We start from the raw sequence: 23737 nt of genomic DNA, 5'->3' as shown, positions 1-23737 counted from the left end.
AGCAGCACTCCCAAAGCCTGCATGGCTCTGCATCATTACAAATGCACAGAAAACTAATCCTCTGACCAAGTACATATCTGGAACTGGAAGCCTTTTTTCAAGCACGGAAGGAAGGAAGCTGACTTCTTTCTAAATCCAGATTCCCAGCACCAGCATATATAACTGATGGTGTTCTCCAGATGTAGTTTATATTATCACTACAAGCAAGAAGAATCAATGCACTGAAGTCTTCTCCTAGCAAATTCTCTTCATCTTTAGAATAACTACACAGTGAAGATCTTTCAGTCTGTAAATGACAAACAAGAAAAACTGAAGAGAGATGTGTTTGAAGGAAACACAGGGAAGCAGAAAAGACAAACGTAGGAAGAACAAGAAATGCTCATGTGGAAGGTTAAGGGAGAAGCATCAAGTAAGAAGATATGTCAGTGAAGACAGAAATTGCTGGGGATATGGCATAATGGCTAGGAAAAAGGAAAATTTTTAGAGATATCTGAAGTGAAAATGCTCTAATGAAGAGCAAAAAAAGTTTAATTAGTGAAGGGACAATAAAAATTTAATGAAGGATTAAAAATATCAGACGTGAAGGGAAAACTACACATACATCTGGAGTCAGGTTTTGGATGTCTCTATGAGTATTCATACGATGTGGATTTACTGTGTGCACTCATTGTCCTTTGCCCCCACTGCCAGCAGCAAACTGAAAATAGCAGACGGGCACAGACATTGAGAAAGACTAGCACTGCTGCTGGCTATAACTGATTACTTTAAAGTGACAGGATAATGATAAAATCTTGCTGGAAGCCCAACACTGGAGATGTCCAGGAGCAGAAAGAGACCTACTGAAAGACTGTTCACAACGAAATTGGTGTATTTTTAAATAGATGGATTTTTCCTTACAATTTTAATATATCTGTTCTTACGCCAAAGTGTAAACAGACAATCACTGCAATGACATCAGCAGGGTAACTTCTAATTTACTTCACAGAAGATCAAACTCTATCATAATTAACTGGAATTACTTCAGTAATGCAGAACTCTACAACTTTGTTCTGTTTTGTTTTTTTCATAAAAGCACAACTATCATATGTAATTCTGCTGCATGAAATTTTTATAAATACACTTGCAACAAAATATTTACATATTTGGGGAAAAAAAAAAAAAAAGATAAAAGATACTAAACCTGGCAGTCAGAAAAATGTGTCACTACATCAATGAACTTCTAGTTCATTTCAGAAAGAAACCAAGGGACAATGGCTTTGTTTTCCAGCTAGTTTCAAGTGCCAAGAAACAATCATCATTTGGGAAGGAGTGCCAGCTCTGGTTCTATAGTATCAGTGTTAGCTTGTCGGTTCAGGTTGAATATAATTAGGATAAAAGTACAAGCTACATTAATACCATGACTGAGTAATTCTCAGCGTGTACAACACAAACCTTTCATTATCTAAGAACTGTAAAATCCAGTAGTATAAAGGAACCTTGAAAGAAGAATCTAGCCACTAGGTACTGTCAGATTAAAGTAATCAGGACTGATTAGAAATATGACATCTGTGCTCTAAGTTCTGGGATTTGGTACAAAGCAGAGCTTTGTAGGGAGACCTCAGTGAGGGGGGATCTGTCATGTTCCAGCAGAAGTGAGGGTAGTGCACCTCTAATTAGTCTGACTGATTGCAAGCCTGGCTACTGTTCTGAGGGTGACTCATGCTCCCTAAAGGGTCATGGAATATCAAACCCTTATGCTTCTGCAATAGTTGGACAAAGCACAACAACAGTTAAGGACATTACTACTGAATATGCATGTGTATTCTGCACATGGAGTAAGTTTATGTAAACTTGATTTCTTTACCGAGTGACCAACAGTATGTCTGAACACTCTCTCACAGCTCCCTTGTTCTTCTTCTCCTTGTGGCAACCTCTTTTTCCAACTCACAGTTAGTATTTTTACATGTCTACATCAGACAGAACACCAGGAGCATCTTTGTTGTTTCAAGATAGAGACCACAGGTCTTAAGGATTTACTTCACAGGTAGTCAGAATATAGAATATCTTGCTGTAAGAAAATTACAGATTATCATAGAGTTAATGTGGCTACAGTGTGATTTGTTCACATTTCTACAATAAGCTCACTATAACTTTGTCAGCTAAAATATTCATTCCTTTTTGCCTTTAAACAAGACCCAAGTAGGGCTCAGACAAATGAATTTTTATCTTTTTTTGTTATAATGCAAAAATTGGATTGGCCAATTCACGTGCAGGATGCACTAAAACTATTGGAGCCTAACCATAACCTACTTTCTTGGATAATCTTCTATATACAGGTGTCTTTCTACTGTATTCCCCAGGCAAGATCAGTAACTACATTTGAAAAACCTTCTCTTGAAAACCCAACACGACTTAATCAGGCAAGCAAGGGGATGATTTGTTGAAGGTTATTTCACAGTTGGAGAAAGACAGGAGTCAGGCATCAAAAACATGACCTACACTCTCAAAATGCAAGTTTTGGTCTGCTCCCCAGATCCTGTGGTAACTTCGTAACTCACTGACACCATCTGGCAGTCATGTTGTTTGTAACAGAGTCAAGATTTTCCAATTCATTCCAGCTGAGATTCTCAAAGAAGCCAGCGGGAACAAGAACCGAACTGTCATTCAAAACTGGGAAGCCTGGAAAAGCCAGCTTTTCTTTCCTCAGCAGCAGATGAAAAATTTTTCTCCTTGGACAAACTCCATTTTCATCTGCTTGCCACAGAAGCAGTATTATTCATTTTGTATGCCGAAGTGTTTAGATAAAAGAAAGTATTGTTAAACAAAGACGAGGCTGCAAGATCTCACCAGGAAAACTAAAATCATGCATGAACTTTCTCCTCTTTGCCTCATTTTCCCTTTCTATTTTTCCATCTCTGACAGGAATTAAGTGGGAGTTTTGCCTTCATAAGTCCTTTCCATTCTCATCAAAGCCGTTGTCTTCATAGTGACTGTCTGCCTCAGCATTTGTGTTTTCACTGTTTACAACCAGAGAATCCTATGCTCTTCCTCTCAATTACATTCTAAAAACAAATGTAAACATGAACATTCAGCTGTTATTTTGGGAAAAGAAAGCTTTGTTGGCCTATCGATGTTTGAATGGAGAAGAGCATGGAAAAAAGAGGGATTAAAGAAAATGAAAGGAATGAAATGTAAATTTAAAAAAAGCCTGGGAAGTCTTTAATGCACTAAAAAACAAAACAAAACAAACAAAAAAAAAGATAAAAGAAAAGAAAAGGAAAGAAGGAAAAGGGAAGGGAAAGGGGAAGGGGAAGGGGAAGGGGAAGGGGAAGGGGAAGGGGAAGGAGAAGGGGAAGGGGAAGGGGAAGGGGAAGGGGAAGGGGAAGGGGAAGGGGAAGGTCAGCAATACAGGTTTGATTTCCCTTGCCCAGTGTGGTAAAAACCAAGAGCAGAAACTATATATCACATTACATGGGCAAGTTTGTTCCAAATTTTTGTCTGTGCCTTGGGAGCTCTCGGAGACATTAATTAGTTCCTTCTGCCATTCTCAAAGGGCTGCAGATCTGGCATTGCAATATATTTACACAGAATTTAAGTGAGGGCCCTACACAGTGAATGACCCAACTTTTAAAAATAATTAGTCCTTTTTCTAAACATTATTTAGGATCATTTCTAGATAACAGAACTGCTTCATGAACTCATATTCTCTCTGAATAGGCTGAAATATTTATTTTAATGATTCTGTTTTCTGCACACAGACAAGTTTATATATTAAAAGGCATCCATGATCAGACAAGTTTTTAAAAACACGTGCTTAAAAAATACCTAATCTTCCCCAACTGTGGTTTTGACACAACTGCAAGATGTTGTAGAAAGCTAATTAATTCCATAGCCCAGCAGATAAAACATCTTCAAGACCAAGCCAAGAACTGGATGGAGGAAAGTGAGGAAATACAAAGCTTTGAAACATTTGTTTGGACAGTATCTCTCTCCCTTGGTTCATGCACTAACCTTGACCTGTGTTATTATACACTGGAGAGTAGAACACTAAAATGAACCAAAGGGATCCAGAGGGAGGAATGGAGGGTAGGGAATAAGTAACTTGTAAACTTTATAAGCACACTTATGACAGATGGCTGAACATTTCTGAACATAGGCTACATACTGTTTTATGACTGTGCAACACCTTGTGTACCCTTGGCACTGAAACACTATGAATCAGTACCATCATTCAGGCAAATAAATAACTTGTAAATAAATTACTATCATTGGTGGATCAGAGAACACGTGTACTGAGTTAATCACATCCTGCAGAGACAGTCATATGCTGCAACACTAAGCACATGTGCATGCAGCACTCTAAAGAGAAAGCTGAACAATGCTACACGATTCAGCCATCTAATGCCTTTGCATCTTTTTATCCACTCACGAGGAAATGGCATTTTGGCAGAAAAAGTCTGGAAAATGCTATCAAGAAAACACACTGAGTGACTTGCTTATCTTTGCAAATACCAACTTATTTTGTCAACTGTTTTCCTTGCTATCTCTTTTTTTAAGCAAATAAAACCTGCCCATTTCTGTGGATGAAGGTGAAAGATGTCCCAGGTATGCTGATGGCCTGTGAGTGATGCAAATACCTTAAAATGTAATAAAGTTTTTGGCATGTCTGTTGATCCCACGGAATTCTTGTGCTTCAACTGTTTTGTCATTTTGGAAATCTGCATTTCTTCAGCAGACACTGGTGGCTAAGGGTTCTCTGGTTTGCAGTTTGTGTTCTTACTGTAAAATGAGGCTCTAAGCTACTGCTCTCCAAGGACTATCTTTCTTCACTGGCAATATTTCATACTGTTTGGCTGGACAGTAATTCTTCTCTCGCCTTCCTTAAAGCAGTGCTGATCTTGGTTTATTTGGCAGAAACTAGCCAGTCATTTCTGTTTTGCTAAAGTCTTGTGTCCTTCCTTTGTCCCTTGTCTCTCAAGAAACAACACAAACAGCTGATTACATGCTTTGTTACTGCAGCATTCATTACTTTTTGTGCCAAAGTCCTTGCATTTTAAATATTTGCTTTACTGGAATAGTGGGTTAAGAGAAGAGAGAGAGAATTAAAATCTGCCATCCTTGCAAGAGAAAAAAACAAAAGGCAGTAATGATTAGGGAGATCAATTAACAGCTTCCTCTTTGAGAATTCATTGTTTTGAACTTTCGTCCACTACCTTAATTCCCACAATAGTTTTAAAAAAATACTAATTGTGTAATTTTCTGTAAAAGTAGGTGCAAAAATAATCAGGACAATATTGTATTTTTGCATATTACTGGAGGCCTTTGACCTTGATTAGAGGCCTTGAACAAATAATGTCTTCATTTCCAGGAGAGAAAGAATATTTTTGTTAAAGTGACACACTGACAGAGAGTGCTTACACTCTTCATAGTTACTCTGTGTTTATACTAGGGAATCATCAGAACTCAATCAGGGTCAGCCCTGAAACTAAACATCAGTTTAATAAATTGTAGAGATTTACTTAATGCGGACAAAAGTCTGATGACTCTGTCATTTAATCAGCATGGAAGGTTGACTCATAGCACTCACTTACTGATAGCTATAGCACAGACATAGCATGTAGAGTACAATGCCAAAACCTCCTCTTTGGCTATTCAGCTTTTCAAACACAATCAGTTTTCACACTTGTATTTTCTACTGGCTTCATTCACTAGCACATCTGATCTCTATTAAAACTAAATCCATTCTGAGGACAAAAAGGGAATAGTGTTTAATACAGGAGAGTGCTGCAGTCAGCTGTGCAATAAACCCTGCTTTGATCACGTGTTCTTGATTATTAATATGGAACAACAAAGCAGTCAAGATGTTTCATATGCTTCCATAATGCTCTCTTGCAAGTTTCCTCATTTTTTCTCTGTTTTCATTCTTCCATTCATTGTTTCTTTCAGTAATTTTTCTCATAGTCTGCTGGATGCATGCAAGATCTTCCAACGTACCTCTTACCTAGCAGCTTAAAAGACACTGCTATGTAAGAAATTCTACTAGTTACTCCATTTTGTGATCAGATTCATAGAATTGGACTGTAGAGTGACAAAAATGATGGACTGGTGCATCTTTCCAGATACGCTTCAGAACAAATATATATGTTCTTTATGCAAATATCTTTATGCATTGCAAGTATTTCAACACATTCAATCAAAGTAACTTAACAGCCCCACCGTATTTTGTAGAGAGACTCAAAGTACATAAACTGCATTTGTTCAAGGAAGTCAGGCAGCATTTTTCCGCTTACGCAATACTTTTGGAGAGAAAAGTGCAACACAAGAATACCTGAGAGTGCTTGGAGACCCAGTGACGTAAGACATTCAGGACACGATTAGTGGCTGCTCTGCGTATTATGAACTCTTTGTCACACATGCGTTCAGAATTGCTAAAACCTATGAGGAAAAAACACACACATAAGAATTAAAATTAACAGAGGTATTACATTTCTTCAAATCCTGTATTTGTAACTGCTAAATAGAAGGCTTACTTGAGCATTTGTGAGTAATGAAAAGAAAGCTTGTATTTCAAACACGATCATTTAGACCACTGTAATTATGCAAAATCAGTACAATATCATATAAGCCCATCATAGATAATACAGATATCTACTTGGTTTACTGTTCAGCTTCAGAAAGATGGAGAGTATTGGCTTGAAGACAGGTCTCTCATCAGTATGAAAGAAACAATACAAAACATGACTAATCTAAAAGCAAACAGAGCCTGTGGTCAAGCAAGCTATATAAAGCGAGTGTGATTTAGAAATTGGAAAGTGGTACATCATAGATGTGGTACATTGTAAGGAATCAGAGAAGGATAACAGTTTAAATACAGAGGAGAAAAAGTTCAGCACAAGAAATGTTCCTCCCTTCATGAAAGCATGTCCTCCCTTCATGAGAGCACTGTACAGGGCTCTACTAGTCAACAGCACATACAAACAGCTTATTTTTTTTACCACTGTAGTAACAAGAAGGTGTGAAGGTATACAGAAAACACATTTACATACTGAAAGAATGATGTGCCAAACACAGCACTTCCCCACACATCTTATAATGTCAACTTTTTTTTAGTCATCAATATTTACTCATCCAGAAATATTTTTAAAAATCACAGAATCATGGAATTGCTCAGGTCCAACCACAACTTAACCATACGCATACATAACCTAACTCTTAACAGCTCTCCTCTAAATCATGTCCGTGAGCACCACATCCTAACAGTTCTTAAACACATACAGGGATGGTAAGTTTCCTATTACATTCACAGCATTGTTTCTTGCCTGTCTAGTTTTGTTGTAGCTGTATATTACTAATAAAATGATGATATTAAATACTTCTATTAATAAAAAACAAAACAACAACAAATGATAACTGACAAAACTCTTCAGAAGTTAATTTTTCTCTAGGTTTCTGTTGGATTTGATCTTACACTACATTGTTTTCCATTTCACACAGTGCAGAGTCCAGGAACAACTGGAAACTCCCTTACATATGGATCAGCGCTTTGCAATTTTTTTTGGCATGAATGCTGTTCTGAAGCCTCTATATTATTAGAAAGAGCAAAGGGGTGCATCTGTTTATTCTGTGAAAAGAACATTTGAGGTGTTCTCAGAGTCTAGTATTAGCATTATACTATTTTTATCACAGATATTTAATATATTCAGTCCAAAAAACTAAACTGCTGTTCTGCATTTCCAGACAGAAGGAAAAAAAAAAACATAAGTGTAACTGCAATAACGTATTCTTTACTACAGGCTGAACCCCAAACAGATTCTCTATCCTATTTCATGGACGCATGCTTTGAAGTATGGCATATGACACTGTAGTTGATATCTATGACTCAGTACTGAAGGAATTTTCATATTAACACATCTTCAGGAGTTTCATTGCCCATAAACAGCAAAGTAAACAAAATCTCTGAGGCTTTACTTAGTAAAAGGTAACCTAGGCAACATTTTGTGTGTTAATTTTCCATGCTTTTCACAGTTAACCTCTTGCAGAAGCAATTAGGCATACACATTATAAACTGCTCAATTAGCCACTTGATTGCAGCAGTGAAAGTCACAATGAAAATTATGTATTAAAGCAGCAGAGTCTCCATGAAAGTAACATTAAGGAAAAGAAGTTTTGGTAAGCTGAAAGGAAAAAAGGAGAGATAACTACAGAAACAGTTTCAAGCTAGCTGCAAAAAAAAGAATAAGAAAAGGAAGAAAGGAAAAATGTAAAGCCCCAGGGATCACTCAGCAAACTTCTATGGTTCTCAGAACTTCATCAATTTTTAATCAGTAATTAGCTTTAATGGAACCTAAGCAACATATTTAGTCAGATCCACATAATCAGTAGCTAATGTTGATGGCTTGGCTGGATACACAGAGATGCCCAGTTGTGTATGAAGAGAACTTTGGTGACCAGAGATGTGCAGGTGCAGAGGTGTATTTAACTCCACGCGTGTTAACTCTGTACAACTACAGGTACAAGACTTCAGATAAATAGCTATGTAATGTATTTGTTCAAAACAAAACTGAAAATCTACTGATTTCGTAATCACTTTGTTTTTAAAAACCAAACACATCAAAATGCCAGGATGTGCTTCTCTTTCCACAAAACATTTATGCTTGATCATTCTTTCTGAAAAAAGGAACCCCAAAACATTTCAGGAATGCTTTCTGTCACAGAACTAAATCTGCCAACTGATTTTGAAGAAGACTTTGTTTATAGTATTTTCTTCTGGACTCTCAAAAATTATCTGGAAATGTGATGCATTACACAGTTCCCAAAACGAGCACCAGAGATCAGCATCTTCTATCTAAGACCACAAAGACATGCAATAAAAATTGTTACACCACTACCCTGGCCTGTTCCTTGCCTACAGTAGTTTCCTTCCACCTTGCACTTTTCAATACTCAAACATGTTTTGGTGTAAAATGCCTGGTGTAAAAGTTGGCCTGGGGAATGGACAGGTTTCTGCTGTCTGTACTAACAAGCTTTCACTGCACCTTCACTTCACATACTTGCTTTCTCTATTATAGTATATTCTCACATACTCTCTTTCTCTATTTCTATTTTATAATTAATTATATCCTTGAAAGCTTTCAAAAAAAATGTGTAAAGCATACTATGCAGGAAAAGACCTCCTCTGGTTCCACTCCCCATCCCCACCCTCCATCCCCAAACAGAAAATAATAAGGACTAAATGGTATGCTGGAATAACTCAAAAGTCATGGCTAGTATTGTCACTGTTCTTTGTATACGAGGAGATATTTGCTTCTACAAAGATGTTTGGCTTTACCATAGTGTTCTCCTTCTCAACCTGTTTTGAGTAACAATAGACCTTAGCTAGGCTCCACACTTGGTAGCTTTGACAACAACACAGCAGAGTCAGACCTTAAAGTAAAACCTTAAAGTAAAATGCTGGAGAACAACACACCAGGACCTCCCTGATGCAGCCAAGGTTGGAGCAGGCAAAGTTGGTGGGACTTGGATTGTTCAGAAAATGAAGCCTCTCTTCTGTGAAAATACTCCCAGCTGTTTCTGCATAGATAAGGAATGAACAGCAAGCAGTTCTGGACAAAGGGACTGGGGTGACCAGACATTCTGGTCAACATTGAGGACCTGCTCTACAACAGAGATGCAAATGAAGAACTGTCCTTCATGAAGGATGGAGACGTGCCAGTCATCACTGACCAGTGTGCTCAGATGTCCAGAAGCAAAGCAAATTATCTTCACTAGGTCTACCACCAGAAGTGAGAACTTTTTGAATGGTGTTTAGCACACCACTCATTCTTAGCTTTTCAATTCCAAGCTAACTGATAACTGAAATGGGAGCTAGAGACTGCCAGCAGATGGTAAAGATGGTTACCATCCACATCATTAACATGCCCATCAAGCACAGATTAATTAGATTGTACTTAAAATTCTAAGTTTTTTTAGTAACTGCTAGATAAACTTCAGTGACTATATACATGAATTTTCCATTACAATCATAGACAAAAGCTATTATTATTTTTATCTACTCACCTATACTTCAGAAGAGATAAGTGTAAAGATATACATAGATAGGTATCAGCAGACCTATTCAAAACTAATATGACAACTCCCTCCTAGACAGTACAGCAACATCCTAAACTAAAAACACCCACCATTCAAAATGCTGGACTGTATTATTCCCAATGCTAAGAGAACTCTGATGCACTGTCAGACTAAATAAAAGCTGGTGAATACTGACTGTGAAAGCAAAAGAAATTTCATTAGTTCTCATAGTTGCTAAATAGATCTTTTCATTAAAAAGAATGTGAGAATACATAAGAAATACAGTACTCAAGAACAAACAAATTGGACAGAAGTATGGTGTTAATTTTAGGAATATTATAAAACTCAGAAAAAAATAGCAGATGTAGGAACTGTAAGCAAATAAGATCACTAAGCACTGCTACCTTCTGGTCTTCTAACTTTGAAAGGAAAGGTCTAAACAAAACACAAAAGAAAAAACAACAAAAACTTATTACCACAGCAAAATTAATATAAAAGGAGAAACATGCAAAGAGAAGTTCTTGGCCAGCATTCTTTTTTTCCCACTTTCAAAGCCATGTGGTCTGTGGAAAAGAAAGTACCAAAGATAGCCACAAACAGACGTGACTGCTAAAGGTAACCCAAATTCTACCTATCCTTCAATCCTGACTACTTTTGAACACATGGTCTAGCAGGAACTGCATGTCACCTACTGCAAAAAGCAGGTGAGAGCCAGAACCTTGCAGGGCTACACAGTATTTGCTTTTTCTTGTCTATATACAAGCATAAATAGAAATAATATCTTCTGAGAGACAGTGCAAAGCATGCAATACAACATTTGAGACTATAACTCCATTGCAGCAGATTAAAAGGTGCACTTACAACAAAGAAGCAATTCCACTACCAAAGAGCTTGCAATCTTAGCAAATTAACAATCCAGAGCAGCTGCTCAATATGGACAAATGGGAGAGAACAATGGGACTGAGGGAAAGTGCCAATAAGGCTGACAGGCAGACTTTGCTGAACAGCAAGGCGACAATGTACTTACTATTAACAGAACTGTTTCCAGGTGACGTAACAAAAAAAATATGGTATGCAGAGAAGCAACACAGAAACGTGGCGCACAATTTCATCCACTTTATGGAAGTCAATGGCAAAAATAGATCACTAATTTTACTAAGCCCCTTTGCTCATTAATCACAATTTTTTCACTCTGCTAATGCAGAGTATAAGAGGCTGGAAGAGATACATAGCCTCTGTCACACACACTGCCCAGGATTCTTAATTGAAGCACAAACCTTTATGGGTCTGCAGATGTATCAGCTAAAAGAAATGGCACTGAACTAAGACTAGACTTGGGAACCAAGAGAGGCTTCAGCTCAGATGCTTACCGCAATAAATTGGAAGATTTAATTACACATCTCAGATCTATCCCAGAGATCATTACTTCTACCAAGCAGTTTCCCGTTAGGCGTTCAGCACTGACAGATCTATGCTGATATTCCTCATATACTCTTCCTACCTCGTTTGGGTCTAGAAACAGTTTTTAAGTCTGATTATACCGTCCCTTGCATAATACCATTCCTGTCTGTGACTTAGGCTCTTAGACAGTCTTAGCCATGGAGGCTGTAAGTCTATGTAAAATTAACAAAATAGTCATACTTCTCGTTTTTCAGTTTCAGCTGAGATTGAATTGTCTTTAGAGTGTCTGGTATGATGCTATGTTTTGGTTCTAGGGGAAAAACAGTGTTGCGAACACACTGATGTTTCTACTTGCTGCTAAACAGTGTTGTACAGAGCTATGACCATTCACAGTGAAGGGTCCAAGGAGCTGAGATGGAACAGAACTAGAACAGCTGACTTAAACTGGTTGAAGGAATATGCCGTATCATATGACATCATGCAGAAGGAGAGTACTGAATGGGTGGGAATTCATCTCATTCTCTGCTGCTCGGGGCTGAGCTGGGCACTGGTTAAGGGGTGGTATCACTTGTTTGTGCATCACTTGCTATGTACATCCATCCATACATATTTATATATAGTCATAACTATGATCCTTTACTTTTTCTCTGGCTTAGGAAATAGTTTTATCTCAACCCACTAGTTCCACGGTTTTTTTCCTGATTCTCTCCCCCTCTGCACTGGGAAGGAGGGGGAGTGAGCAGATGACCGTGTGGTGCTCAACCACCTGCTGGGTGAAACCACAATACTTGATCAGTTGAAATTTTATCTTACTATGCAGAAGCAAATGCTTATGGGAACAATCTTTAAAATGGACAATTTTAAGGCAGCCTTTCCCATACTGCATAATGGCATAATGCAGTTTGGAAGTTAAGCATCAATTCAATTAAATCAGGGGCAAAGCATGCATGATTTCCTCTAAGCTCATCTTCACCATGGTTCCAGAAGAGGATAGAGGGGAACGGTCTCATTTAGCAGAATGCCAATATTTTCTATGATTTAGTTAGGTTTCTAGATTGAAATACATTTCCCAGGTAGGACTAGATGCAGACTCCAAGGTGAAGCAATCAGAACATTTCATAGCATGTATCCATTTCGGTCCTGAAGGATGCAATCCTTCCACATCGGAAATAGCAGCAATATTTCTGATCATTAATAATCTTTATTGTAATCTAGTTTTAAGAAATTTATTTTTCCTGCAGTGTCTGCTGAGATGAATATAGGCTGCTTTCACATGTATCTTCTTCACATAATGGTGATACAGAACTTTTACCACATGCTATCAAACACAAATCAGCATTGATTTGCCATCATTGTTAGTTATTAGTATTAGTGGTACTTCGTCTAACATAATTTAATCGCCCTGCTTGTGCACTTCTCTTTAGACTGTTACGCAAAATCCAGTTTTTCACCTCCAGATTTTTTTATTACAGGTAATATTATCAAAACTGTTATTTTTGAAGCTACCACAAAAGAAAACAAAGATGTTGAATAAACATGAATCTCAACATCTGAAGACACAAACACATTAAATTATGACAGTATATTCTATATAAGTTGCTTCCCTCATGAGAAAGTGTACAGTACTTTACATTGATAGATGTCATTAGCTATCCCACTCATGAAGCAAAAAGCACAGAAGGACACCGTACGTTACTGTTTCTACCACCTTTCCAACTCCTACAGTCTGGACCAGATTTAAGGGTCTTACTGTATGACACTGTGAGATAAGAGAATGGACCCTTCCCACCAAAAGTTACAGGAAAGTCCCAATAGCACAGTCATGTTCTGCATTTTCTTGTTTTACTACGCAAACTTGTCTCTATCAGAAATTCACATAATTCCCCATTTAAAAGCCACTCTCAACCAACCAAAGCACTTATACTACACATTTTGTAGTGTCTGTGTGTCCTAAAGGAATTGATCAATGCATACTTGCTTTTATACTTTGCTGAATATGTCAAAAAAACCTCTGAGTCCAGGTATAATAATCATAACAACTTCATTTTATTCTTCAGTGTTAATACAGTGGGACATGATTCCTGACCGCAATAGCTAACTTGTCAACAGTTATGATGATAGATCACCTATTTGGAATGACTTATAATTTAAATTCCCCAAATCAGAGGAAATTTGTCTGTACTTAAGAAGAGTAACTACAGCTAGTTTCTAGTGACTCTCCTAACAAAGAATTCTTCATTTCCAAAAAGCATTTTATCAATCAGTTTTAATAAAATAACCTGGAATCAAATACTGATGCTGCATTATCATCTAATACGGTTGAAAACTGCATTCCAACAAGTGAGGAGGTAAAAACCTCCACTGCCCATAAAACAGACATCCAATAATTAAAAAAAAAGTGTAAAATACATTTTCCTCTCCTTTGTGTTTTTTTCTTCTGATAAATATGCTCATGGGCTGTAAACCAGCCCAGCTCAAATCCTGAAAGCTTAGGGTTGGCAAACATCAGCGGTACTTTCTGACCTGAATAAAGAATAAATGCAACACCCAGGCTTCAACTAGAGTGATTTTCATACACAAAGCCTCTGCAACATACGTAGCACACCCACACCTAATTTTAAAAGGCTTTCACTGACATAACAAAAAAGTTTGGCTGACAGTTTTAAAGGTATACATGTTTATTGGTCATTGATTCTCAAGCAAGTGCGTTTCACAAATTCTCACAGAAAAGCATCAGAAAGCAAGCAGCCTAATATTGATAAGAAATCTAAACTTGCAAGGATTCTGCTCTTCTTTTATTTTCTCTCATTAGGATATTAGATGGCCATACATCAGCTAGCTGGAGAATGGCAAAATGGAAATAAGACCATTTATATTAACTGAGAGGAAAAGAAGCAAAAAGAAGACGAACTCCCACTCACTGCATAAAGAACAGCAAACCTGACCAATGATATAGTCCTCCTTCTTCAGGAATTACCAGATGTGCATATTCAGATTTATAACGGAATAGTCATATAAGCAGTTGAAGGCTTAAAGATAGGAATTATCAAGTCTAACCATGCTCTTCGGGCCACCTTAGATTGAGAGGCATATTTAATCATTTACTATGTGTTGGCTTGGCTGGTTTCATGAAGAGTTAACAGCTCATACCGTATCAAAAGCAGCGATCATTGCAAAAAGAAGAAATTGAGCACTCAAAGCATTTCAGGCTTTTAATTTCACTTTTACTGGTCCTTGGGACTTCTGAAATCATTTTGTTCTAATAAATATGCTGCTGAAAATCCCTGCTGTATCCACCCACATCAGGAGTAATTCCAAGTATGTACTTGATTCTTCTGCCTAAAGCCTCCACATACAATCTAACTATCAAATCAAGTCAAGGGATTATAGTCTTAGTAAAGTAAATCCCATTGGATTCACATGCATCAGCTGATGTACAATAGCATAACACAGAGAGAGCTATAATTACTGTTTTTCATTTCTGCAAAATATTTATGAGAAAGGTTGGTAAACTATTTTTAAATGAGTCTTGCTTTAGAAAGGATTTTTCTAATAATAGAAACTTAAAGAACACTGAGACAAAGCAGTTAAAATATTACGTTGTGAACTTGAACCAAAATCCCGAAGTCTAAAAATCTGTCTGTCCAGTGAAATAATTTTAGTGCAATCAGGGAAATAAGGTAGACGTCTAAATAATATGCTTAACATCAACACAGTATTCCAAGTCCCAATCATAACATTAAGGTTGCTAATTACAATGATATAGATTAGATGTTAAAACATAGGTACAACGAAGAATGAAAATCCTCCTATAAAGTCAACTATTCAAATCTGAAAATTCTCCCTTTTGTACTTCTTTAAAAAAAAAGGTTATTGCTACAGGTAGTCTGGCACACACTTTTGGGAATTATTATTTCTTTTTCAATTAAGATATGCTCTTGGAAGAGCATGACGGAAGGTCAAACTTGTTACAGAATCTTTAGAATTTACTCAACAGTATAACTGCAGTTACGCAAGTTGTTCTAGAAAATCTAAAACACACCTTAGGAAGTAAAAAGCAATCAAGAATCTGTTTGTTAATGTTTTTGTAAGTAAAATTCAGCAGCAATGAAATTGCATTTTTATTTTTGGAACACTGTGACAAACATATGGCTTCAGAGAAAACAGCATCGTTCACTCCTCTGTTAGATAAAAATGAATGTGTGTGCATTAGCATTTACATATGATATACCCACGCAGGGAACGAGTATCTATCTGTACCTTTAGTCTACAGCACATAGTAGAATACATTTTCAAAAGTAGGAAGAATTGGTAATTCCATTAGGGTAGCACCCTATTCTTTTCTTCTTTCAGCAACAACAAAGGGAGTTGCAATTCACCAAAACCCAATACTAAATTTTGGGTTACATGCCTCTATCTTCGAAACCATATTTGCTTTCATGGAAGTTTTACAAATATTTGCTTGTATGTGTGACATCCTACTCCAATTTTCTAGTGAAATCTTAGGCCACACCATCAAAATCTCATGTCCATATTAATAAACCTAACTGTACGAAAGAAAAGATCTTCAATTTCAAAAGCTGCTGTAGCCAATTATATTTACACACTGTAGAATATCATGACAAATTTGCAATGAAAAAGCAACTCTTCTATGACTTATTTATTATAAAATAACTGTAGGAAACAATTGACAAAGAAGAATTGACCAGCCTACCTTAACAATTATATTTGTAATTGGTTCAGTACATCTTAAAACAGTTCTTTATTGCAGTAATGTCTGAATTATCTTCCATGAACAAGAATGGTGACATTGCAGCTGATGTATCTTTTAATTTGTATGACAACAAAGTGAGTTTGCCTTGATTCCTGCTTTGCATCTTAGTCCTCAAGGAACACAGAGGCAGTTTTTACCTGCTGAAGTGTTTCTGCATTTCATCTCCAGCTTTTCATTTGTTTAATTACAGACTGAGTATACTTTCAACCTGCTTTATCAGCAATACTAAAAGCCTAGCACACCATTTTGTAGAATGCTCACAGTCTTTTCAAGAACTATTCAAAGTAAGGTTTCAGACTTTTAAAATACTCAGTGTGCAGAGCCACAAAAGACACGTTAAAGTTCTACGAAAACATACTGCTAGAAAAAGAAAACTGCCTAAAAGCCTTTTGGAATTTTTTCCATTAGTTGGCCTGTACTTTTTACATAATCTAAAGGAAATGTTTTATAAAACTGTTCTGATTTTTTTTAAGACAATAAGAGTAAAGGTTAAATAGTAAGGAGGCAATACTTCCAAAGTGCCAAATGTATCATTTTTCAGACTATGTGTGAATGGATAGTTGACTGTCATGCCAAACAAAAACTGGCAGTATGTGTATCAGTCAACAAAAATCTCTGAACAAAATGTTCATCTTTCAACTCCCAGACCATTTGTGACTGTTGTTGCTGAAACAAATGAAGCAACTCAGGGGAAAAAAGCAAACAAACAAAAAAAACACGCAAAGCAAACAACAAAAACCACCAAAAAATCTTCCCAAAACTTATCTCACCCGTCTCATATGAAAGATCATACAACATCACCAGTTGCCTGAAATGTAAGGAGGATAACTGGTAATCTAAACAACCTGCACTCTATGAACTCAGATTTTGTAGTCCAATTCTCCACTTGCAAAATCAACATTCTAGGATTTTTTTTCCCTTTCTTGTAAGCGTTCAAAGTTGGCTCCAACTTCCTTCCCTTTTTAGCTTAGGAAAGAAATGTGAGAAAACACATGTTCAACACATCCCATCCAATTATCCCTTCCACAGTAGGATCCAGTTTCGGGGTTCAGGAATAGGCACTGTGCTATTCTCCTTTCTCAGATAAAATGTTTTTATCCCAGTGCCAGTTTGCTTGCGTGTATCTACGAAACAGAACTTTCCCGGCAGCTGTTCCAAGATTAGTACAATAGGTCAGGAAGCACATGGTTAATGGTGTTACAGCTCAGGAATTCACCACTGCATTTACTTTTTTTTCCTGAGTAGCCAGCTTCTTTAATAAGCTTGAATAAGAAAATAATTTAGGAGAGGGGAACCCACAAAGAATTGATTTCCAAATTTCTGGTGAAGTGAGGAAAATCATTGTTTTCCTCTGACTTTTAAGTTGCAAAAGCAGGGGTCACCTGAGGCAAAACTAAACTTCATCTTGAAGCCACTGTTTCAATTCAAAGTTATTGTTCTATCAAAACTGCAAGGGAAGATTCAACTTCACTTGAATGCTTAGCCACTTACCTAAAATTGCTAAGCAACAATTTTGTTAAATTCAAATGGCTCTTAATTCAGGAGCAAAAACAGAAATCTATTCAAATTCACTACAGGGTAGGTGAATATCATTTAGGGTTATTAAATTAGAAGATAGATTCTAAACAAATTGGTTTTAATCTCTATTTTCATTTCCCAGCTGATTTCTTAGTAAAATGTCCTCTGTCAGGAGAAACATACACAAATTTATCACAAAAGCAGCTTGGTGAACATGTGTTAAAGATGCAGCCTACAACAGAAGATAGTTTGCCTCTCTATGGTAATAACAACATCATCCCCTGTTGCCCCACACGAGCCTGCCCAGCAGGTCTTGTTGCTGCAACACCAACACCTGCTATGTCCAACACTGCAAAGGACATCTGGTCAATTCCTGACAACTCTCCAGCCATAAGAAAGAAAGCTGGCTGGTCTATTAATGGTTAACTGTCACACAACCCTTCCTGATGAAGAACAGTGTCAGATATAGAGCAAGCCAATGAGGATTTCCTACCCAAGTCGACCTGCAGCTATTCAATCAAAATGTGGAACACAAGGAAGCTGCGTAGTATTCAGGTCTCAGAGCTTCTCAAATCTTCCTAGGCCTGCATAGGAAACTGATCTGGAAATCTCTTCATAACATGTTCCCAAGAGGGAACAAGCATACTCACTTTTCCATTTCCTTGCAAAAACTAAAACTAAAAAACAAAACAACCCCTTCCCCATCCTACAGAAGAGATCAAGGGAGAATGCCAACTCCCACATGAACCCTTTATTTTGTGGAGCTAAACACTGCAGATCACTAACACAAAGTAGGGACTGGAAAGGTACACAGTTCAAGGACTCATCTGACACAAGTTCAGTACATAATCAGCTTTCAAGAGTTACATCATTCTGGAAATCAAAACTGCAACTCATAAAAGTCTACTTCTGTTAGTTACTGCTGCTACCTTTAAGGTACATTACTGCAGACAGACATCTACAGCAACTCTGGGCAAAGACTTTCTATACGCATTTCAACAGCTAATTTTCACAACAGAATTTTCACAGAATCATAGAATGGTTTGGGTTGGAAGGGACCTTTAAGATCATGTAGTTCCAACCCCCTGTTATAGGCAGGGACACCTCCCTCTAGACCAGGTTGCTCACAGCCCCTTCCAGCCTGGCCTTGAATGCTTCCAGGGAGGGGGCATCCACAGCCTCTCTGGACAACCTGTTCCAGTGTCTCACCACCCTCACAGTAAATAATTTCTTCCTTGTATCTGGTCTAAATCTCCCTTTTTCCAGTTTAAAGCCATTTCCCCTTGTTCTGCCACTGCACGGTGTTATAAAAGTCCCTCCCCAGCTTTCCTGTAGGCCCCTTCAGATAGTGGCAGGCTGCTACAAGGTCCCCCTAGAGCCTTCTCTTTTCCAGGCTGAAGAGCCCCAGCTCTCTCAGCCTGTCCTTGTAGGGGAGGTGCTCCAGCCCTTTGATCATCTTTGTGGTCCTCCTCTGGACCCACCCAACAGCTCCATGTCCTTCTTGTGTTTGGCCCCAGAAGTGGTAGCAGTACTCCAGGTCTCATGATAGCAGAGTAGAGGGGCAGAATCACCTCCTTTGACCTGCTAGCCACACTTCCCTTGATGGAACCCAGGATACTGTTGGCCTTCTGGGCTGCAAGCGCACACTGCCTGCTCATGCTGAGTCTTTCATCAACGGACACCCCCAAATTCTTCTCCCCAAGGCTGCTCTCAAGCCATCCTCTGCCCAATGTGTATCTGTGCTTGGGATCGCCTCTATCCAGATGCAGGACCTTGCACCTGGCCTTGTTGAACTTTATAAGATTGGCATGGAGCCACCTCTCAAGCCCATGCAGGTCCTTCTGGATAGCATTTCTTCCCTCTAGCATGTCAGCTCTACTACTCAGCTTAGTGTTGTCTGCACACCTGCTGAGTGTGCACCCCATCCCATTGTCCATGTTGCCCACAAAGATGTTAAATAACATCAGTCACAGCAACAATCCCTGAGGAATGCCACTCATCACAGGTCATCTAGCTCAACTCCCCTGCAATGAGCAGGGATACCACAGCTACCAGGTTGCCCAGGGCTTGATCTTGACAGTCTCCAGGGTCAGGGCATCCAGCACATCTCAGGGTAACCTGTTCCAGGGCCTCATCACCCTCACTGTAAAAGACTTTTTCCTTATATCTAACCTAAATCCCTTAACCCTCTTAAAGACTGAAACCACTTCCCTTGTCCTGTCACATCAAACCCTGCTAGAAGTCTGCCCCTTTCTTTCCTGTAGCTCCCCTTTAGATACTGAAAGGCTGCTAAAAAGTCACTTTGGAGCCTTCTCTTCTCCAAGATGAACAGCTCCAGCTCTTTCAGCCTGTCCTTGTAGAAGTGTTCCATCCCTTGATGGCCTATGTAATTTTTGTGATTTGAAGGATGACTGTTTGAGTGATATTTAGAAATAGTCTTTGACAAGGCAGAAGTAGCAAAACACAGAGGTTTTAGGAAAGTACTCTCTATCCTGAATTACACTCACATAAACAATTCAAGTCAAAATTGATTTACCACCAGAGATATGTCCAGGCAACTAACTGAAAGGGACAGTACAGTACATCTTCATTTTTAAGAAGATGCTTTCAAACTTCCAGCTGCTATTTTAATTAGTGTTTTAAATCATTACAATTACACAGAGTAAAATCAACTTATCTCTTCTTTATCACGGGGCTTATTTTCCTGCATGTAAATCATGTTTGTCAGAGATACTCCCCCAATGACTTTTTTTTTCTTACTTTTCTCACTTTCCCTCCTCTTCCTTTCATATGTATTTTAAAAAATAAATGCTTAAACTGAAGAAGCCAGGCCCTCCTGCCAACCACAAGCTTCCATCCCACTCCTATACTCTCTTGTAACATGTCACCTTGTTCTCGTGAAAAACGGTATATCCTTTACAGTGCAGATCAGCATGCTGTAGGAGGAGAAAAGCAGCTTTGCAGCATGCAGCATGCTGGAAACACCAAAGTATCCAACTTGAAATGGGGTGACTGAATTGCTGAAATAAGCTGCTGTATTCACGATGAAATAATATATGAATGTTTGCTTGGGATGAAGTATTTGCTTCTTGTCCAGTGTTTGTTTTCTGTGTCAGGAGATTTTGGGTTTCTAATTTAATTTGAGAAAGAAATACACTTCTCCAAATATATAGAGTATACAAGATTTAGATTTCAAATCTAGGTTCTGTTGATGCAATCTCCCTGAAGCCCATGTTCACTGGACCTATTACAAAATAAAACGATCAACTTAACATTAACTGTTTTTCCTAAAATAGGTAGGTGTTCTTGGTAAAGTAGAAATTTGTTTGCTACACCATTGGTTACTCTTTGTTTTATTGATGATTTACCAAGTGCAAATCACATCTGACCAGTCTGCTGGCCTATGATGAAGTGACAACATGGACAAGGAAGGACAAATTGATGTCATCTACCCAGCCTTCTGTAAATTCTCTGACATGATCCCACACAACACCCTTGTCTCCAAATTGGAGAGATGTATTTGATGTATGGGTTATTTGGTGCCCGAAGAATTGGTGAGACAGCTGCATTCAGAGATCTTTAGTCAACAGCTCAGCATTTCTGTGATCAGTGATGAGCAGTGCTTCCCAGGGGAAGCACTGGGACCAGTGACACAGACTGTGCAATCAAGCTAGTTTGCAGTTGAGTGGTGCAGTTGATGCTTGAGAAGGAAGGGATGCTGCCCAGAGGGATCTGAACAGACTTATGAGGCGGGCCTGAACGTTTGTTAGGGTAATTCCAAATATCAGTACACACTATCAGATGAATGGATTGGGAGCAACCCTGCAGAAAAAGATCTGGAGGAAGAAAAGCTCATCACAAGCCAGCAATGTGCAATTACAGCCCAGAAAGCCAACCCAAGTGCTGCATCAAGAGAATAAAGACCAGCAGATCAGGGGAGGTGATCGTCTCTCTCCTGTCCACTCTTACGAGACTCCATTTGGCGTGCTGGATCCAAGTACAGGCTCTCAACACAAGAAGGACATGGACTTTTACAACCCATCCAAAGGAGGCCACAAAGATAATCAGAGGGCTGAAATAGTTCTTCTATGAACACATGCTAACAGAGTTGGGGTTTAGCCTGGAGGGCACTGGGGAGACCTTAGTGCAGCCCTTCAAAACGGCTTGAAAGGGGGCTAACTGGAAAGATGGAAAGAGACTTTTGACACGGGTATGTAGTGATGGGGCAAAGGGTAACTGTTTTGAACTGAAAGAGAGGATATTTTAACTAGATACAAAGAAGAAATTCTTCACTATGACAATGGTGAGGGACTGGAACAGGTTGCTGTGAGAAGCTGTAGATGCCCCATCCCAGGCATTAATGCCAAGCTCGATGGGGCCCTGGGCAGCCTGATCTGGTGAGAGATGTCCTTGCACATGGCAGAGGAGTTGGAACTGGATGCTCTCCATGGTCCTTCCAAACCAAGCCATTCTGTAATTACCCTAAAACAGCACAGCACTATTTTACTAATTTGGCTTCATCTATACAATTATTCAGGATTTTAAGCAAAATTTCAGTCTCTACTAGCCCCACTTTCATGGTTTATGAATATTAACAAGTATGAGAACCTGCATGCATGCAAAGCAAACAAGTTCACCAATGAATGCTAAAAAAATGTTTTATTCTTTAAAAAATTGGTGCAAGATAATCTTGCTTATCTTGAGGTTGTGTTCTGATTCTGCACAAAACAGAAAAATAATAGTTAAGGAGAAAAAGAAGTAATATGTTTGAAAGGACTGAGCAAAGATAAACCTAAAGTCAAGAACCACTTTTCTAGAGGCATGAACGGGAGAAGAGAAACAGCTCAAGTAGCTAATGCCATTGAGCAGTCATATGTTTTTGATGGCTCAGAGTTTATCTGTCATTTCAAGAAGCATGTAGCTGACCAGAAGTCCTCAAAAACAATCAGAGAAAGTCTGAAGAAATGGAAATTCAGGATAAATAAAGAATACGTGTCCCTACATCAACAATCTGAGTTTATACAATTTTACATCTAGTCAGGAAAACCAGGTATATTACATTGTTCTGTGGAAAGATGTTTGTGTAACGAGAATTCTCTTCCCTTGCCAAAGAATGAGCTGAAAGAAAGTTCTAAGACTGGAGGAAGACGTGATGTATCCCTGAACAGTTAAAACTGGAAGGCAGAAAATTGAGACACGCTACACTCTTAAACAAAATAAAGCAAAACAAAGCCAAAAGTAGACTCTTACAAAGCAGAGATAATAGAAGTTACAGAGGTAATTCTTACCTCCTAATGTTCTCCCACATGCTCCAGCTGTTTTTTGCTCCTGAAGCTGCTTAAGTTTGCCCTTCTAGCAGCTACAATGACTCTCACTTTCATACAGTTACCCACTTTTTAAATCTACATAAATATCTTTAAATCACAGTGTCCACAAGATCCACAGACTCTTTGAATCTCTTACCTCTGTCATTGGGAAAGGCAAGAAATGCCTATTTAACTGTTCTGATGGCATCTGTATTTTTGCAAAATTTTCTCAGCAACCCTTCAAGTCAAATCTTTTCTCAACGTGTAAAGCTTGGGCAGTTTTTCCTCACATACATTCACATATTATTTACCAACACTGAACTTCATTTGATGTTTTATTTATGTTCAGTGGTAGACTATATTAAATGGCATACTTCACAATATCTGCACCCAGGAGACAAAGGACTAATTAAAAAAAGCAAAAAAACAAAGATGAATCTCGTTCATTACCTAGATCCAATTCACTGAAGCGTAAGAGACAGGAGTCCAAAGGGGATAAGAAAGATGTCATTAAAAAACCCCATACAATTCTGATGAAGCATGTAAGGGGAAGAAATAAAATTATTTGAATTACTCTGATTTCAACTCTCTCTCTTCACCTGTAATATCATTTTTAACATATGTAAGATAAATGAAATGATAAAGCTTCAAACACTACACTAATAATTGCATCAGCACATTCAAGTTACAA

General features: G+C 38.2%; 1 protein-coding gene across 6 annotated transcripts in view; it reads right to left on the bottom strand.

The window, feature by feature from the left end:
• Positions 1-23737, bottom strand: part of RASGRF2 (Ras protein specific guanine nucleotide releasing factor 2) — a 123768-nt gene that overhangs the window by 26611 nt on the left and 73420 nt on the right. For all 6 annotated transcript variants that reach the window (XM_042866105.1, XM_042866106.1, XM_042866109.1 and 3 more), the window contains exon 18: positions 6308-6414. In XM_042866105.1, the coding sequence (XP_042722039.1) occupies positions 6308-6414 (107 nt within the window). The remainder of the gene's footprint in view (positions 1-6307; positions 6415-23737) is intronic.

The sequence above is a fragment of the Lagopus leucura genome, unplaced genomic scaffold (assembly GCF_019238085.1).
Source record: "Lagopus leucura isolate 7727_CA_CO unplaced genomic scaffold, USGS_WTPT01 Super-Scaffold_810, whole genome shotgun sequence".
In the NCBI taxonomy this organism is placed as follows: domain Eukaryota; kingdom Metazoa; phylum Chordata; class Aves; order Galliformes; family Phasianidae; genus Lagopus; species Lagopus leucura.
Note: the sequence above shows the minus strand (reverse complement) of the source record. Positions and strands in the feature narration are given on the sequence as shown.